At 37.5% G+C, this 20,903-nt stretch overlaps 1 protein-coding gene across 4 annotated transcripts in view; it reads right to left on the bottom strand.

The window, feature by feature from the left end:
* The window catches only part of LOC127660415 (regulator of microtubule dynamics protein 2), a 43,742-nt gene extending 31,931 nt beyond the window's left edge, over positions 1–11,811 (bottom strand). The window contains exons 1-2 of one of the 4 annotated variants that reach the window (XM_052150618.1): positions 11,745–11,811; positions 5,572–6,002 (exon numbers count right to left, since the gene is read on the bottom strand). In XM_052150618.1, the coding sequence (XP_052006578.1) occupies positions 5,572–5,993 (422 nt within the window). In that variant the 5' untranslated portion in view covers positions 5,994–6,002; positions 11,745–11,811. Of the gene's footprint in view, positions 1–5,571; positions 6,003–7,571; positions 7,612–11,112; positions 11,423–11,744 lie in introns of those variants that run through there. The other 3 variants (XM_052150617.1, XM_052150622.1, XM_052150621.1) reach the window with 3 other exon arrangements.
* Positions 11,812–20,903: the final 9,092 nt, after the last annotated feature.

Here is a 20,903-nt window from a genome sequence, read left to right as displayed (position 1 = left end):
GCGTTCCTTTTGTTATTGTGCGTAATTCAAATGTGAATGTTATTCCAAATAAAACATGGACATGAAGCATGGCTGTATGAGGAATGCAGCCGACTGTTTATCCACCTTATAATAGGGTAAAGTCAGAAGTGTGGAAGTATTTTGGGTTCCATAAAAATGCAGAGGCATTGTTTGTCGAAGATGGTTTCCCTTTGTATAAAAAAAGTGGCAGAAAAGTGGCAGTGAAACACGGGAACGCCTCAAACATGTTCGCTCATCTACGGAACAATCATCCCATGCAATTCAGCAAGATAAAGGTACATTGTGACAGTTCTGATTGTTTTTTAAAACTGATTTGAAAGCAAAACTCTAAGGCTAAGTTCAGACTGCAGGCAAAAGTGGCCCAAATCAGATTTTTTGGCTTATATGTGACTCGGATCATTTTTTTTTTCCATAACTGTCTGAACGGCACAAACCACATAGAATCTGATCTTCTCTATTCTGATTTGGGCCACTTCCATATATGGTCCTAAATCTGATACAGGTCTGATTTTTGCAATGTGACCCCAGTCTGAACAGTCATATCGACATTCGTGTGACTTTTCCGTCACTCCACATCGACATTCTTCACATTTCTGTGCTCAGTGCGCTGGCAGGAGTCATTCCAAACATTTGCCATTCAAAGAAAGCGCATCGCCTTATAAATGAACGTGTAAACGCTGACTTCAGCGGCCTCCATTTTTACTTCCGTATGACAGCATGCTGTGTGTGATAACTTTGTTATTGTTCTTATGTGCATGTGGGTCAGTTCAGGACCGTGACAATTCACACTGGAATCTGATATTGGCCACATTTTAAAAATAATGTGAACAGACAAACAAAAAAATCAGATCTGAGCAATAAATCAGAATTAAGCACTACGGCTTGCAGTGTGAACGTAGCCTAGGAGACAACTAGCTAAGTGGCAACTAGCAACGCACCATGATAAAAGCTTCAGCAATTATCGTGATGTGAAAATCTGAGGCACATGCCAAAAAGGAAATTTCATTCTCATTGTCTAATATTCAAATTATGGGTCTGGTACAAAGGCTAAAACTGTAAAATTGGTACATTAAAGGCATTTTAAATGACAAAAAATACATTATGAAGCCCTGGTACAAAGTGTTAATAGTTCCTTGAATATCAAAATCCACAAAAGGAGGTAGATCATTTTCATATTTAGCTCCTAAACTATGGAATAGCTTCCCTAAGACTGTTCAAGATGCAGACACACTCCCTCAGTTTATGTCTAAACTAAAGACTCATCTATTTAGCCAGGTATACACCGAATTTATCCTTCAACCCACAATTAGGCTGCCTTAGTTAGGTCTGCCAGGAACCAGAAACATTAATCGTGATCTATAACTCTGCAATAAATTGAATGGCATCTATGCTTATATTATTTTATTTGTTTCCCTGTCTCAACCTCGGGACTCCAATCCTGAGGTCACCAGAACCGGCTGGATCCAGCACCATTCCTGCTTCATGTTGGACTCCACTGCTACGTGTCGCTGAATGATGATGACTAAATGCAGTATGTGCCAGCCAAACATCACTTCAGTCTATTATGATGGACTTCAGAGGATGAACTGATGCCAACTCCAACCATAAGACATGGGATACTTCATATGCCATTGTCTGAACCTTGGATTTAGGATGGACCACACCGAACCTCACCGAAATTACCGGCTAGTTTGAACTGTGTTTCACATCCCTGATCTCTGCCTGCATCACCTCGGTGTATTGATGGACTACGATCTTGAAATGGAACGCACAGACTAACAATTGCCAACAAAAGCCTTCGTCAGCCAATTAACAAGGACAATTGCATCTATGTGAACTTCTGCAGTTAATCCAGGATGGACTTCAAAGACATTAGTCATTAATCTTACAGTTCAAACACAATCGATGTTTAAACACTGACCCTTAACCCTTACTTAGTTTAATCATTTTAAACCATGATTTTAACTATACATAAGTAATATTGGCATTATATTCATGATGTTAGTCAGAGGGGAACTGGCCCCCACAGTGAGTCTGGTTTCTCCCAAGGTAATTTTTTCTCCATTAATCAACATCTTATGGAGTTTTGTGTTCCTTGCCACAGTCGCTTTCAGCTTGCTCACTGGGGTTATAAATACAATTATTATTTAATTACTTATTTTTAAACACGATTAACAATCGTATTTTATCTAATTACACAATGATGATTCATCGACATTACAGACATTACAGACATTACAGTTTTATCGTCTGTTCATGCCTGATCTTCTGTAAAGCTGCTTTGAAATGATGTGTGTGAAAAGGCGCTATACAAATAAAACTGACTTGACAAAGTTACCAAGTCCATTTTAATGTGAACTTCATTTAACAAAATGTTTAAATCTGTTTGTTAATAAAAAGCAACGCCTGTGACATGAAATTGCATGAAGTTGAAGAAAGGCCTATATTCGTTGCTTTCAAAAAATAATTTTCTTAGACTACACTGCTACTTTAAATGGAGAAAGATGCTATTTGCCCCCAGATGGTGTAGAAATGGCATATACCAGTGGGGGGCTAATTGTCCATGCTAACCAGCCAAACCGTGACCTTTGAACATTGAAAATCCTTTGAACCCCAAGCATTTCCAGGACCAAACTACTATATATTGCTGAATTAACATCCTGCTTTCAATCACCACATTGTAGTGTTAAAACACATACCGATTGCTCAAAATAAAAACATGATATTCAGTTAGCACACAAAAGCCAGTCATGGTCTGAAAACGCTACAAACGCTTAGACAAACAGAACTTCTGACAACTGATCACGAAGGCATATATCTATTTAAACACACTTGCAGTATATGGAGGGAAAGTTGCATAAACCAAACACTTAAAATAACAAGTCATTTTGTGCATGCAAGGTGCTTAAGAGAATAATCTGCTCACTAAAGGTTGTAATGCTATGAAAAACAAATGTTTTTAGATGTATTCTAAATGGTTTCGGGAGCAGAGTTTATTGAGACTGGAATAGACCTGTAAGTGCTTAGAGCTCAATTTAGTAAACAATCATTGAATTAAATGACTGGAGGCAGTGGAGTCACCTCTATACAGATGGCACATGATTTGGACTGCACCAGGAGACAGAGGTATTAATAGGGTTGTGTTAAAAATTTCGATATGACTATACATTGTCATGTTCTCCTTGATGATGTGGGTTTTAATGTGGACTTGCTAGAAAGACTTTGGTTAAAATCACTTTAAATCCAGCAGTTCACATTTTACTGTACATGGATTGTGTATATTTACATATCATAGAAAATCGAAGTGGCTGGTAAAATTGGTCAAAATGTTTGGTTTCGTACCCTGCTCTCAACCTAGATGTGGAAAATACCACAAATCTGCAGTTTAGGCATTATGGATATCGAGGGTGAGTTAGACTAACTATATTAAGAAAATGCAATTGCAGGCTAATATGATTTTAGAACAGTTTGAACACTTTCATTCTTGGATTAAATTAATCATGGCTGATTGTGAATAGTAAATAGAAAAAGGGGCCTGGGTAGCTCAGCGAGTATTGATGCTGAATACAACCCCTGAAGTTCGAATCCAGGGTGTGCTGAGTGACTCCAGCCAGGTCTCCTAAGCAACCAAATTGGCCCGGTTGCTAGCGAGGGTAGAGTCACATGGGGTAACCTCCTTGTGGTCGCGATTAGTGGTTCTCGCTCTCAATGGGGAACATGGTAAGTTGTGGATTGCTGAGAGTCTCTGCGGTGTAATGCACAGCGAGCCACGTGATAAAATGCGTGGATTGACTATCTCAGAAGTGGAGGCAACTGAGACTTGTCCTCCACAACCCAGATTGAGGTGAGTAACCGTGCCACCACGAGTACATAATAAGTAGTGGGAGTTGGGCATGCCAAATTGGGGAGAAAAAAGGAGAAAATTAGCGTAAAAAAATTCAAGAAAACAATTCCAAAAAAAAAAATGTTGAGAATAAAGTTGTTGTGTTTTGAGAAAAACTTGTTAAATATCAAGAAAAAAAGTCTAAATAAAATATTGAGAATAAAGTTGTTGTGTTTCAATATCGATATTATGCAGCACAGTGAAAGTTATAGTGTAGCCCAAAATCAATAGTCAAATGGTGCAAGTCACCTGAGCAGTAGAAGACCGCCACATTTAATTGGATGAGATTCTTGCTACCCCCGACAGAAACTAAAAGCTAAAATATATGTGCATTCTGGCTTTTTGCCTTAACTTGCCAATTAACCGTTGCTCTTGTCTGACTCGCAATTTGTTGAGATGTTCAATGGCACTGAAGAGTTTTCTTTCTTCCCTATGTCAGTGGCCTGCAAACACTTTTGTTCTTTATGAAAGCACTGAAAATTATCTCAGACAATCTCAGGAGGAGTTTAACAGAGACAGGCTACTTCTATTAAAATGAATGAGAGAAATTTGAATACCCAATGGTCAAAAGATGTAGAAAGGAAGTCCTGCCTTACAGGTAAAAGAGCCAGTCACCTTTTAGATACAGATATCACCTGTCAATCAACTCGAGAGTGTGCATGTGCATTAGCTAAAGCCAGGAAAATGAAATTGTTTGATAGCTGCCAGTGGACGGACTTGCTAGAAAGACTTTGGTTAAAATCACTTTAAATCCAGCAGTTCACATTTTACTGTACATGGATTGTGTATATTTACATATCATAGAAAATCGTAGTAGCTGGTAAAATTGGTCAAAAAGTTTGGTTTTGTACCCTACTCTCAACAGAGATGTGGAAAATACCAAAAATCTGCAGTGTAGGCATTATGGATATCGAGGGTGAGTTAGACTAACTATATTAAGAAAATGCAATTGCAGGTTAATATGATTTTAGCACTGTTTGAACACTTTCAATCTTGGATTAAATTAATCATGGCTGATTGTGAATAGTAAATTTCTACAATGGCATCTGTAAAAACTGATTTTGAATGATGCTGCATCCATGCCACTAGGTGTCACTGCAAGTCCTACATGACGCAAGCAAAAAGTTACTGAGTGCACCTTTAAAAACAGGGTTTGATTTTGAGCCACATTATTTTAAATAATAGTAAATGTAGCACAAAACACTTTTAAAACAGAAAAAATAAAGCGCCAAGAAAAGTAATGTGCTTTTAGGTCAAATACGAATTTCAAAATTAACATGTATCGTGATACGTATCATACCGTGTCCTCTCTATCGTGATGCGTATTGAATCGGGACGTTGTTGGTTATACTCAGCCCCATACCTCAAAGACTTCTATACACAAATATAAAAATGAAAGAAATAACACGTGTTTAACAATATGTATACATAAGACATGAGTTAGAAACAAAGTTAGGATGAGTATATTATGATGAGCAGATTTTCTTTTTTTTTTAGTAAACAATTCCTAAAAAACAAAATAGGAGGTGGAATATTATAGGAAATTATTTCTTCCCTAATTAATAGCCAAATTCAAATCATACTAGATCTGTTTGGAATTCCAGTTGCGTTCAAATTCTCCTATAGAAACACCCCCATCATTTACAGTACAATTTCCATAAACTCACCCTCCTTCACTCTCTGCCTCTTCTGAGCTTTGTCCTTCACTCCTCATTGGGGCACCTGCTCTTTTTCTCCTGGTAGGAGTCCTATGTAGAGGACCCACCTTGCGAGCACCAATATCTTCCATGCTCCGGCCCATCAGCTGATCTCTGACATTGTCCTGCAGGTGTGGAAGAGCATCCTTCAGGGCTTTCACTTCCTCCTTGAGTTCAGAAACACATTGTATCAGAGCACCCAACCGATCCAACACTTCTCCCTGGCCTGACCGCTGAACCACACTGACTCCTTTGTGATCTGCGGTACTTCTCATTTGCAGGACTCGGCCACCACTGGCTCCAGATTTGCGGAAGAAGACGATGGCCAAGCTGATCCCTGCAGCCCCGGCCAGAACTCCCAAAGCCAGAGCCTTGCTGTCTGCTTGAGCCATTCTGAACAACTGCAGAGATATCAAAACAAGAACATGCTGATTAGCAACCTCACATCTATAGGAAACAGTTTACACGCAAAGATGGTAGATGGCAAAAAAACGTGGATATTAACTTTTGTTTTGCACTGTAAAAATGTCCATAATTTCAACTGAAAAAGAAAGACTTTTGTAGTTACAATGATAATCAATAATACATTTTAAAGTGAAAAGCAGACTTTTATAGTTCTAGAAGGTTAGTACATGAAGTTTATATAATTTTATGCTGAATGCTGAATACAACCCCTGGAGTCGTGAGTTCGAATCCAGCCAGAGTGGCTGAGTGACTCTAGCCGGGTCTCCTAAGCAACCAAATTGGCCCGGTTGCTAGGGAGGGTAGAGTCACATGGGGTAACCACCTCGTGGTCACGATTAGTGGTTCTCCCTCTCAATGGGGAACATGGTAAGTTGTGCGTGGATTGCTGAGAGTAGCACAAGCCTCCACATGCTCTGAGTCTCCGCGGTGTCATGCACAGCGAGCCACGCGATAAAATGCATGGATTGACTATCTCAGAAGTGGAGGCAACTGAGACTTTTCCTCCGAAACCCGGATTGAGGTGAGTAACTGCGCCACCACGTGGACCTAATAAGTAGTGGGAATTGGGCATGCCAAATTGGGGAGAAAAGGGGCTAAAATTACAAAGAAAAAAAATTCAAGAAAACAATTCGAAAACAATTTAGTTGGGTTTCGAGAAAATTTATTAGTTATATTTCAAGAAAAAAAGACGAAAAAAAATTATGAGAATAAACTCATTAAACTTTGAGAATAAAGTAGTTGTGTTTCAAGAAAAAAAGTCTAAATAAAAATGTTGAGAATGAACTCAAACTTTGAGAATAACATTTTATGAGAATGAATAAATTCATTAAACTTTTAGAACAGTTATTTTTGTTTCGAGAAAAACATGATACATTTCCAGGAAAAATGACTAAATAAAATGTTGAGAATAAACTCATTAAACTTTGAGAATATAGTCCTTATGGTTTGAGAAAAAAAAAAAGTGATATATTTCAAGAAAAAATGTCTAAATAAATTGAGAATAAACTCAAACTTTGAGAATAAATTAGTTGTGCTTCTTGACAAAAAAAAAATAAAAAAAAAAATCTTTCATTGAAGTTTTTAGAAATACTTCCTTAAATGACTACACAAGCACATTTATTTAAGTTACTGCATGTAAATGTGCTGAATAACAGGAATAACCACTAATGTGCTTTCAATATTAATAGTCAAGTCATACCCAGTTGTTTCACTTTATGACATGACAGCAACGATAAAGATAAAGCATAAATTCAATCTTCATCCAAACAGGGTCTCCATTCACCCAGTGGTTGAATTATAACGTACAAAACTGATTTTAAACAGCTCTAGTGTTCATAATTTTCAGTTGTCAAGGTCTTTCCAGGCACTATGAGAACTTCTTATATGGACACGTACGGCAGAGGTGAATAACCTTCTAATGGTACTAAAAGAGAGCAGTTCACACTACCAACAGTCACATTAAAGCGTAAAACAGCAATAATGTCATAGTTAAAAGCAATAATCACCTTCTTAAGCTGTCCTGAGCGCCGCGGTGTGACTGTAAAAACAGTCCGTATTGCTCTAGCACTCGACATTGAAGGTTCCGGGTATTGAAAACATTTACAACTCCAGTCAAACATGACAAATAAATATTGTGCAATATCAACCAAAGGTGTTTGATATCTGGAGGACATTACGATATGGTGTGGATGAACGTAAAAATATTTTGGCTTGCTATGAGAAATTAATTTACCGGTAGCTAGCCTATTTACTGAATGCTAGTTTTCTTTTAATTTTATTCCACAAAAGGATTGTGGTGGTATAATAATGTTTTTAGATGCCATGGTACTTTCAGTGCTGGGTAGATTACTTCTGAATTGTAATCTGGTACTGATTACAAATTACATGACGTTATGATTTAGTCATATCTTGGATTACATTTTTAAGGTCTGTTTTATGTCACATGCATTTGAGAAGGATTAGCTAGTACAATTTTGGCAATGTAGTTTGAATGGATTAAAGAAAAAAATTACTTAATATATCAAAATATGAGAGTTGATATGATGTGTGTGTGTGTGTGTGTGTGTGTTTGAGTGAAATAAAAAGGCGCTTAAAATTGTATTGCTTTTGGCAATTTGTCAAAAAATGCCATCAATGTGTGGTAAAAGATCAGATCAGTTATATTTGCGAATCAACATCACAAAAATAAAAAAATACTAAAAATATTTGTCAAAAAGGCAAAATTGTATTCATGTAATTTTTGAACTGGAGTTCAAAAACAATTTGCTGAGCTAAAATTTTAACTTTACCGCATTATTGCAATCGGTTAGGCTTTTATGTGTGGATTACCACTCCATCTTCAGTATAATTATAGCCACATACCTGATGGCTCTTATCACATCAGGTCTGTGTATGCAGTTCTACAACCCCCAACACTTAGGCTACCAAATGTTTATCAGTGAAAGGCTGTTTTAGAATGAAAATTTTAAAATATTTAAAAAGAAGAATAGTTCGAGGGATCATTAAATTATTAATAATTTAATACAGTTGCCTGATTAATATGTAATCACGTATTTCATAAAAAAAAGTAGCTGTATAATGATTATGATTACTTTAAAATGTAATTTATTGAGAAAAAAAAATTCCTCCCCTTTTCTCCCCAATCTGGAATTCCCAATTCCCTATGCGCTCTAAGTCCGCGTGGTGGCGTAGTGACTCTCCTCAATCAGGGAGGCGAAGGACAAATCTCAGTTGCCTCCGCGTCTAAGACCATCAATCTGCACATCTTATAATGTGGCTTGTTGATCGTGTTATCGTGGAGATTTCACACTATTCTTGGCGGCATCCATGCACAACACCATGTGCCACACCGAGAGCAAGAACCACACATTATAGCAACCACAAGGAGGTTATCCCATGTGAATCTACCCTCCCTAGCAACCAGGCCAATTTGGTTGCTTAGGAGACCTGGCGGGAGTCACTCAGCACGCCCTGGATTCGAACTTGTGACTCCAGAGGTGGTAGTCAGCATCAATACTCGCTGAGCTACCCAGGCCCCCTTAAAAATGTATTTGATCTAATTACATGTAATTTGTATTACATAATCAGTTTACATTACATGTAATCTTTTACTACCCAGCACAGGGTACTTTGAAATATTCAGTGGTAGCAAACGGTTATTTTATTCATGTGTTACGTCCTAAGAATGTCTAGGGGTCAGAACGTAACAAAGTTTAAGATTTTAAAGAGCTATAGTCAGGGCCCTGCCACAGCACCACAACAACAAAAGTTCTTTTCAACAATTTTATTCAAAAAGTTAACAATTTACTTAGAGTAAATTGGGAAGGAAACAAAGACTTCAGGAGGGGGCAATGCCAAAATAACAAAAGTTTACTCTACCTGGGAGAGTCAATTTCTTAATAAACCTCTTAAAGAAAATACAAATAAATAACAGAAATGTACACTCTCTCCCTACCTGACCAGAAAACCAGGACAAAACGGGGGATAGCAAAATAAAAATGGCACTCACCTCCCTACAGTTCCCAGACAATAAAAAAAACAAATAATCAGATAGATAACAGCTTAAAAGATAAAGCAAAAGGGTATGGACTGGGACGTCTCACAAAGAAGCAATAGTGACACAAAGAAGCACAGTGTTGCACAGGTCCACGACAAGGAACTCTCAACAACTCTCAACAACTCTCAACAACTCTCAACAACTCTCAACAACTCTCAACAACTCTCAACAACTCTCAACAACTCTCAACAACTGGGCCAGGCAGGACACAGACCATGCTCTGGAGAAAGGTTCTCCTTGAATGATAGTTCTGCTGGCTTTTATGCTGCGTCCCTCCTGGATGATAAGCAGGTTCAGCTGGAGATGTAATCAGCTACCTGCCAGAGTGACAAAGTGGGAGGAGCCAGAAGAGAGCAGGAGACACCAAAACAACAAAGAAAGTACACACAGATCACAGTGCCATGTACTTCACCAAAAAATATACGTCCTTGGACGTAACACATGAAACATTGCATTTACACACAGCAAATGGTTCTCCAAAAGTACTTCACAGAAATCAAAGGTGCTACCATGGTACTTGTCAAAGAAGCATAAACATTACCAAAGTACCATGTCCAAAAGCATGGTTTTACCAAATGCATGTCCAAAAAAATTAAATAATTCCATTCCATCACTTCCATTCCTTTTAACCTATTAATCACCATGACATTTCCAGTCCTTCATGAGTTCTGGGTAAGGATTTTTTTAAATAATTTTACAGAAATTGACCTCACGATGACGATTATGTATTTTTTAAACAGAAAAATTTGTATTACAGCATAATTCTTACAATATCTTTTATTGGCAGCTACTGTATAAATCAGTGTACTTCATATGGACCCACTTTATTTTATCTCTATAAAGTGGGACCATCAGCATGAAATTGTTCACACAGAATACATGGAAGTCTGCAGAATCAGATTGTTAATCAGCAATGTTAATGACCCACAAATATCAGATTAAACAAAGAACCAAAGTTCATCCGAATCACTCATTAACAGAGTCACACAAGCTTTTCATGACCACTGCTTTACAATTACACAAACTCAGAAATTAACCTTTATTTAAAATGTACAATTTAAAATGAGTTTGAAATCTAACCGCTGTGTATTTAAATAGTCTGTACACTAAAAAAATGACTAGTATGTACTAGATTTTTCAGCAAGATGAGCTAGATTTTTTATTTCTCAGTTGTTGCACACAGTTTTTCTTTTTAAGTATCTGTTTATCTTCATGACATAATGATTAAAGTGAGTGAGTAAACTTGACTTCAACGTGTTAGTAAATACAGTCATTTCACTTAAAACATGATTACTAGAATAAACTTAGTTAAATTGAAATTAACATTTTATATTTTAAACTTCCCTTACAAACACATATTTAATCATTTACCACATGAGTCGTGACATACAGAAGCCTCCCACAGGAACACTTAGTGCATGTTTGGAAGTCTATAAGACAGCATCAGCTTACAGTTTAGGCAATAGATACAAGATACAGAGCACACAGACCTGAACACTTGGTGCACAAAACATGATGAAGGTGACAATCATCAGATCTTTTATATTTTTTTTTTTATCTTGAAAGGGTCATTTTGAGTAGAAAATGAACTTCAGACTGCACAAAACAAGAAGTTACCAAACGTAACCACAGCATTAACAATAAAAACGGTGTAAATAAACTTGCAAACACTGAAACCATGCAAGTTCATTATTTATTCAAGCCCAGTATATGCTGGGAACACCCACTTTGAAAACTTAAGTACAATGTACTTATATTTACAAGTGAAATTTACTCAAATTAGCAAATAAATATGACAAGATTTTCTACTTTAGGATTGATACATGATGACACACTGTAAAGATAACTATCAATTATAACAAATATTTATTAATAAGAAACAGTGTAGAGCATTTATTGTTTTACATGTTTGAAAGTAGAATTTACTTTATAGTTTTATGTTCACACTTAAATGAACTTATTCAATGTAGAACATACTTACTCTTTTCTGCTATATTTACGTCACCACACAAAGAATATCTTGAACAAAATCCTGTATCATTAATCTCAAAATAAATACAATTAAATGAAACCTTTTTTTAAATAAAAGTTTGAAAACTATATAGTGTTTGGTTAAACTTACTTTAATGGAGCAGTCCTGTGGCCTTGTCTTCTCTGCTGTGGAGCTTTGCTGTAATGTGTTTCTCTCCATAAATACAAGTATCTGATAAACCTTGAACTGTGATAAAAGTTTCAGGGCTGCTCTGATTGGCTTCTTGCATCCTTGGAGTTCATTAACAGCATATTCATTAACAGCATATTCATTAGTCTTAAAAAGGGCCGTATAACTTTTTTCTGTACCTTTTTTTTTTTCACTTATAAATGTTTACATGGATTAATATGTTTAAATTAATATAAAGGGTTTACATTTTCCGTGAGTTGCCATCATATATTCTTGCAGTAGTGCTAACCTGAAAAATATGTGGATTCATGTAAATCGAGGGCTTGGATTCAAAGGCACATACAGTAAAGTGCATCAAATCTTAGAGAAGTAAAACACCTCTAAATCTTTCTAAAAGTTTGATTAATAAATGATACATAAAAAGATTCATACTTAATATAAATGGTCTCATCCTCCTCCTTAACATCATGTTTAAACCTCTGCCTACCAACAATTACCCCATCTTCATCTTGTATTCTGCAAATCACTTGAATTCAGGAAAGAATTTATTTTATCTCACCATTTTAAGCACCTTTAAGCACCAAAAATGTTTACTTGTTGCTCTGTCTCTTGGGCATATGGGACATAATAATAATACAAAAAGATTAACTACTAATGAATTAGCATACTGTAAAATCTTTTACATGTTAATATTACATTAGACTTTAGCATTGTTATGAATCAGATGAGGAGTGGGGATCTAAATGCAGCACTTTAATAAAGGAACAAAAGGGTGAACAGGATAACTCAAAATAATTGAACAACACTGGGAACAAACAAAACATCCACGAGGGGAAAACAAAACATAAACACGAAAAACATCCACGGAGAGCACGGGCAGGAGAAACATCGAGGACAACCAAAACATTCACATTTAACGACCGACAACGAATGAACAAACAACAGGGTTTAAATACAGAAGCATGATCATTAAATTAAACTCAGGTGAGAACAATGACACTAGCAGTGATGAGGGCAGGGGATTATGGGAAGTGTAGTTCGGGATGATAAGTGACAGGGGAGAAACACAGAGCAGACAACGGGGAATCGTGACAAGCATAATAGCATGCAAGGAAATAGTGAGGAAAGTTGCAAAATTAACTTCTAAGTATATTTTGCAATGGAGGTTGAGCAGATGCTCACCTTATTTGCCCTTTGTGGCAAGATGACTGCCACTGTCTCAGACAATGTTGTCAACTTTTTAAAGCCATTCAAATAATGTTTTAAACAGATGCTAAAGTAGGATTACAGCAATAATATACAGTACCTCAGTGCAGTAACTCTAAGCAATAACAACCATATTCAAGTTTTCTTACTATAATAGCAAAGGAATTAGGGATTAGGGGCCAATGACTGCATTTTGCAGAGGTAGCACATTTTATATTTCTCTCCTGCGACTTTTAAGTAAGTTGGTTCTGTTCCTAGACAATGTCAGTGGAGCTATTTTCATGCACCCCCTCAAAAGTTGACTGTTTTTGAGCAGTTTAGCACTGATGTTAGGGTTAGCTATTAGCTACTTAAATAATTTATAAGATTATGAACTATTTCCCAGGTCTTCTGGGAGTCAGTTTGTACATTGTGTACTGGACCAAGGCACAGAGAATTGGACAAGGAGCTTATGAACACCAAGTCCTGGATGGAAATTCCAACTCATGGATGTGCTATTAATCTTTTGCTGCCGTATAGCTGCTAGCTAAAGGAGCAAGTCATCGCTGACATCTTCAGTACAAGCATGGCCATAGTAAACAGGAACATCATCACCTGTTCTTTGTAATTTGGTTCAATGCCCATTTGGATGTCAAGGCAACAAGTTGGCTCCTCTATGACGGCAAATTTGAGATTGTTCAGTCCAAACCTATGAGATATCCAGAGTATATTAACATTTGTTTGGGTAGCTGATATTTGTATCCAGAGTGACTTGCAAATGAGGAACAAAAATTGCTTAGAGGAGTGAAGGCTAAAGCAGATGTTAAAATAAGACATTTTGAACAGAGTAGTTTGAATTTGTATATTATTATTTGTAATATTATTATTATCATCATCATTTGAGTGTTTGGTAAGTCACTCTAGTACAGATTACTAATTACTTATCTAAAAATTGTAATATGGTTACTTTAATGATTACTTCATTTAAAAATGTGTCTGAACTGTTACAAAGGGTTAACTAAGAAAGTGTTTTGATTCCACTTTGTGTTGGTACAACAAGGCGACGTTCTATAGCTGACCGCAGGATTCTGGTGGGAACATAGCTCTGCAGAAATGATTTTAGGTATGCTGGAGCAGACCCAGTGACTGAGCCTTGAATTTGTGCATTAACCGGCAGCCAGTGAAGAGAGACAAGAAGTGGTGTAACATGCACTCTCTTTGGTTCATTAAAGACCACTTACTGCTGCATTCTGGATAATTTGCATGTGTCTGATTGTGCATGCAGGAAGGCCTGCAATGAGAGTGTTACAGTAGTCCAGTCTAGTTATGACAAATGACTGAACAAGACGTTGTGTGGCATGTTTAGAGAGGAAGGGTCTTATTTCCTGATATTGTAGAGAGTAAAACTACATGATCTTGCTGTCTCTGAGATGTGGTCTGTGAAATTTAGTTGGTTATCGATGGTTACACTTAGACAGAGATGTAGGGCCTATAGCAACGAAGTACAAATATTTTGTTACTGTACTTATGTATAGTTTTTAAATTGTCCTACTTTATTGAGTATAAATATTTCTTTGCACATTTACTTTCACTTTACTACATTTTGAAGAGAAAATGTATACTTTTACTCCGAAATTTTTCCAGACCCTTTCGTTACTTTTGCGACTGAACACAGCAAAACAATAGCAGCTGTATGTGTAAAAATGCTGATCTGCGATAGTGATGTGTGATTCAAGAATCAAAAGAGTAAAATCTTTTTAATTTGATTCCTTTGAACTAAACAAAAAGATTCAAAAACCGGTCTGAATGATTCGTTTTGCGAATTACTAATCTGAATCAAAATCACAATCGAAGCGCGCGCCAGATTGTGTGTTTTGGGACCAGGTGCTCAGACACCTCAGCCGTCTAGGGCTTCAGGTCAACTGGGAAAAGAGCAAGCTCGTCCCGGTTCAGAGCATCTTTTGTCTCCTCTGAGGAAGACAAGAAACTGATCATGTAAGTAAAAAAAAAAATCTAATTAATTTGATAAGTTTAGTCTCAAAACATTATGAAAGCTGTGAAATAATGAAGTTGTGCGATCAGTCTCCCGCCTTTCCAAGAGACCTGTCCATATAAAAGTCAATCACATGCTTTTACATTTTAAAACAAGGTATGATGTGTATGAATAATTACCAGCGCTCATGAAAATATCCAAAAGTATTATTTTTATATTTGCTCATGAATATGCCTTGTGACTATGAATATTATTTGATATTTTATGAAGATGTGATTGGTCTTTGCCTAAGCAAAACTAGTTTTCTGGTGGATGCTAAAGTGTTATATTTACTTTGTAGCATATTTATACTACAGTATGTGCTTACTAGAGTTTTCTGGATGGTTGCTAGGGTATGCTATGCAGTTGTCAAGGTGATCTCTGCTGTGTGTTTGGGGCATAGCTACAGTATGTGGTTTTCAGGTTGTTGCTATGCTGTTGATAAGTTGTATCTGTGTTTTTTGCAAATTGCTCTGCAGTTTACAGGGTGTTTTGGGTGGTTGTCAGGTTGTTGCTATGCTGTTAAGTTGTTTTAACTGTGTTTCAGCACATTGCTGTGCAGTTGCTGGGGTGTTCTGGGTGGTTGTCAGGTTGTTTCTATGCTGTTGTAAAGTTGTTTTAACTGTGTTTCAGCACATTGCTATGCAGTTGCCGGGGTGTTCTGAGTGGTTGTCAGGTTGTTGCTATGCTGTTAAGTTGTTTTAACTGTGTTTCAGCACATTGCTGTGCAGTTGCTGGGGTGTTCTGGGTGGTTGTCAGGTTGTTGCTATGCTGTTAAGTTGTTTTAACTGTGTTTCAGCACATTGCTGTGCAGTTGTCGGGGTGTTCTGGGTGGTTGTTAGGTTGTTGCTATGCTGTTAAGTTGTTTTAACTGTGTTTCAGCACATTGCTACGCAGTTGCTGGGGTGTTCTGGTTTGTTGCTTATTGGCCCAAATGAAAAGAGCCCACCCCCACAAGTCTCTGTTCTGGCCACTAATACGACTCAACTCCCCCTTCAGTGTTCCAATTTTTATGGACTGTGGTGTTCATTTACACGCATCCCATAAATATTATCATTCTGATTTGATTTGAATGCACCATTAAAGTGATATTTCATTTAATTTTCTTAACCTCATTCAATCCAAGATGTGTATGACTTCTGCAGAACACAAACAAAAAAAGATTTTCAGAAGAATATTGCTGTTATATTGGTCAAGTCAATGTAAGTGAATTGTGGCCAGATCTTTGAAGCTCAAAAAAGCACATAAATGCAGCATAAGAGTAATCCCTAAGACTCCAGTGGTTTCAACCGATGTCTTCTGAACAGATCCAATTGGTTTTAGGTGAGAATATACCAAAATCGAACTCCTTTTTTGACTATAAACCTTGACATTAGCAATCTCCTTGGCGATCAGGATTTCAAGCTCGATTACACATCCTATAGCGCCATCTTAGGCTCTGCGCATGCATCAAGCACTAGAAAGTGAAATCAAGCTTGAAATCATGATCGTGCCTAGAGATTGCAATGGCAAGATATTCAGTGAAAATGAGTTACAATTTGGTTTGTTCTCACCCAAAACCAACTGAATCGCTTCAGATGACATGGATTTAACCAATGTAGTAGTATGGATAATTTATGCTCCCTTAATGATGCTTTTTGTAGCTTGAAATGTCTGGCCACCATTCACTTGCATTGAATTGACCTATTAAGCTGATATATTCTTCTAAAACTCTTTGTATGTGTTCTGCAGATGAAAGAAAGTCAAACACATTTGGGATGGCATGAGTAAATTATGAGCACCACTATTCAAATAAGTTGCCATGGGTTTAATAAAATGTTCGGTCATTTATGCAATTTACATGTACTTTTGATACTTAAGTACATTTAATATCAGTTCCTTTAATACTGAGTCGTTTTCTCATGAGCTATTTTAACTTTTACTTGAGTCAGTTTCCATGAAGGTAACTTTACTTTTACTCAAGTATGACAAATAGATACTTTATACAACACTGCCCTTAGATTTCTGACAGTTTACTACCCTCATCAGCAGGGCCGTAGCAAGGTAATCTGAGCCCCCTGACTGTATCTTGCTCTGGGCCACTTTCGTATTAAAAAATACAGTTTAGAATTTGTTGTGGGGCCCCTGGACATTTGGGCCCCTAGAATCATTACAAACTTTCACCCCACTAGCTACGGCCCTGCTCATCAGCACCACAATGACTCGTTATGGGGCCTATGAATCATGTATGTCTTAAATTTATATTTTAAATATATATTATTTTATTGGAAAGAGAAAAAAATGTCCAGGGTGCTCAAGGAGTTCAAAAAAGTATATGAAGGTGCTCTTTGGGGTCGAGAGTTCAATGTCATGTAGAAAAAGGAAATCCAAGGCACTCTTCTTAGGAAAATAAAGAAGCCTTTATTGGACTGGCTATATCATGATAGAAAAAATAATTAAAACATGTGGGGGAAAAGATACAACCCACGCGTAGCGGCACTGTCACGAACCCCGCTCCTCTGCCCCATCTCCACTTCCGCGAGCGCGCACACATGCAGTCCGCGAGCGTGCTCGCTTCCCGCTCACTCGCTCCGCCCCCTTGAGCTCGTACGCTCTTTTTCCTCCCTTGGGCTTCCACGCCTGGTTTTGCTATTACGAGCTCTCGCTCGTAAACTCTCTCCCCCCTCTGACTCATGCTCGCTTCTCACGCGCATCAGCCTGAACATTATGACCACTTACACTCACGCGCTTCCTATCCCCACACATTAGATTCACCTGCACTCGTCTCGTCACCTTCATTGTTCACACCTGCACCTTCCCCTATAAATACCCAGCACTTCCGTTTCACGGGTGTTGGTTATTGTATATTTAGTTCCCCATATCGTTGCCCCGCTAGTCTCGTCTAGTTTTGACCCTCCTCTTAGCTTGCCAGCCCCCTATTTCCTCTCGTTCCCCTGCCTTTCGCTACCGCTTATCCCGTCTTGTCCATAGTTGTTAACTGTTTTCCCCACTTCGACCCCCCGCTATCGTTGACCACTCTCTCCCGGATTTGCCCCTTGTTTGTATCTTGATTCCCCGGCTTTTGACCCTACGCTACCCTGACCATTCTCCCCTCTGGATTTTCCGTGCTGTACATTTGTTTGCCTGCAAATAAACGCAGTTTTGACTTTACATTGTGACTGTCTCATCTTGTGTGTGTGCGTGCCGGTTACAGGCACAAACAGCCTTCTTCAGGGTATATTTTCCAAACAAACAATTTCCTCTTTTATAGATGCTAATTGGAAACACCTGGATGACAAATAGCCTGCACATACAGAGAAGGTCCACTGGGAGGTGGTTACAAAAAAAAAAAAAATCACAGAAAAGGGCTGAAATCTATTTCTTCATTTAAACCAGGATATACTGTGGCCTGTAATTCATATATATACAAAGTTTCTCTCTGTAGAAGTAATTTTAATCGGTCACCACCCCGAATACTCTTTTTAATCGTTTCTAAACCCTCAACCATTAGACCTTCTGGGTTACTATTGCGCACGTTTTGGAAGTGTTTTGCCATAGGGTAATCTAAATTGGCTTTTCTAATGGCATTTTTATGCTCAGATACTCTGTCTTTAAGACGTCTCTTGGTCCGGCCTACATAAAAGCATCCACATATGCATGATAACCTATATACCACGAAAGTGGTATTGCAATTAATGAATGTCTTTATGTCATACTTTTTATCTGTCTTGAAATTAAAAAATTCTTTACACTCTTTCATACTAGAACAATGATTACAAGACCCACATTTGTAAACTCCTTTTAAATGTATGTTAAGCCAAGTGGTCCGTTTTTCGGCAGGAAGATGACTAGATACTAGCCTATCTCGTAGAGTTGGAGCCCTCTTAAAACTTATTTTTGGAGATGCAGAAAATACTTCTCTAAGAACAGGATCACTCTTAATAAGATTCCAATTTGAATGTATAATTCTTTTTATGGAATTGGCCAAGGAGCTATATTCTGTCACAAAATAGGCCTGATTTTGTAAAGCGGATGGTTTTTTCTTCTTCTGGAATAACTCTAGTCTAGAGATAGCCTGGGCTTTCTTATAAGCATTTTGTATAATCTCTGTATGATAGCCCCTTTCTAAAAATCGGTTGGACAGAATTTTAGCTTGCACTTCATATTCATTATCTGTGTCACAAATCCGTCTAAGACGTTGAAACTGGCCAAAAGGTATATTATTCTTTAGCCAATTTGGATGGAAACTATCTGCTTTTAACATGGTGTTCCTATCTGTTGTTTTGCGATATACAGTAGTGTGGAGTTTCCCATCTTTACCAATAGAAATAGTTAGATCTAAGAAGTTAATAGTCGTTTTGGAATGTTCCATACACAATTTTATATTCCTATCATTATTATTCAAGTACTCATAAAATTGTAACAATTCATCAAAAGAACCTCCCCAAATCAAAAGAATATCATCAATATACCTCCCCCACCATTTTATCTTGTCAATATACCTGTGTGGATAGACAAGATCACTCTCCCACAAACCTTAAAAAAGGTTAGCATAGTTGGGGGCAAAACATGCACCCATCGCAGTGCCCCGAACTTGGATATACATTTGGTCCTGGAAAAGGAAAACATTGTTCTTAAGTGTCCATTCGGTAAGCTGAACGATGAACTCGGAGGGAGGCAAAGAGTCTATAGATCTATTGGTCAGGAAATGTTGTAAAGCTTTTAGTCCATCATTGTGAGCAATATTTGTATAAAGAGATTCCACATCCAATGTGACTAAAAAACAGTTATCAGGAACTTTCATATCGCTTAATACCTTCAACACATGAGTGGTATCCTGTATATAGGAAGGAAGTCGTTGAACCAATGGCTTGATATGAAAGTCTATAAATTGAGAAGCTGGTTCTGTAAAGGACCCATTGGATGATATGATTCAAGATTCAAGAGACTTGTGGATCTTCGGGAGCATATAGAAAGTTGGTATTCTAGGATGTTGACATAGGAGGAAATCATGCTCCTGTTTAGAAATCCATCCAGCATCCTTAGCCGTAAGCAACAGAACTTTTAATTGATCTCTTGTGTCGTCTATTGGATTGGACCGCAACCGTTGATAGTAATCTTGATTGTTAAGTTGTCGCAGGGCTTCTTCAACATATTTGTCTCTGTCTATTAGTACCACTGCTCCTCCTTTATCAGCAGGTTTTATGATTAACGACTCATTCTTAGTTAGATGATCTATTACAGATTTCTGGGATTTGGTCAAGTTTTCCCTACTTTTTTTATTTGATACTAAGAATAGTCTTTCAATATCATAATCCACCTTCTTTGTAAAAGCAGTCAAAGTCACATTTGAGACTGGAGGCATGAAATATGATTTTGGTCTAAAAGAAGATCTTGGTTCTGTGCAATCATTTCTCTGATTATATTGATGATACCAAACTTTGAGGTGGAGACTTCGGTAGAATCTAAATAGATCCACCTTGGTGTTAAACGCATTGGTATGGTAAGTGGGAGAAAAAGAAAGTCCCTTGGACAACACACTCACATGGTCAGGGGTAAGAGATGTTTTTGATAGGTTAATTACCGTCTGTTCTTGTTCCGGTCCCTGAGAATCCATGGTTGTTGTCTCAGTTGTTGTCTTTGTCCTTGACCGTTTTTTGCCTCTCCTTGTTTTCTTCTTTTTATGTTGGGTTTGATGTGTTTGGGTCTTACGTCCAAAAAATCAGACGTGGTGGAAGTAGCTGGTGAAGACATGTTAGAGATCGAAGTGGATTCTTCATCACTGGTAGTAAAATTGAAGGACACAGATCTCTGTCTTTGTCTATCTCTGTGATTGGGTCTAGTCCACTTGTACACGCTGTCATTTTTATAGTCATTTTCATCTCTCTTAAATTTCTTGATCTTTAGTAGTCTGACCCAATCTG

The sequence above is a fragment of the Xyrauchen texanus genome, chromosome 20 (assembly GCF_025860055.1).
Source record: "Xyrauchen texanus isolate HMW12.3.18 chromosome 20, RBS_HiC_50CHRs, whole genome shotgun sequence".
NCBI lineage: Eukaryota > Metazoa > Chordata > Actinopteri > Cypriniformes > Catostomidae > Xyrauchen > Xyrauchen texanus.
This window is presented reverse-complemented; position numbering and strand designations above follow the sequence as displayed.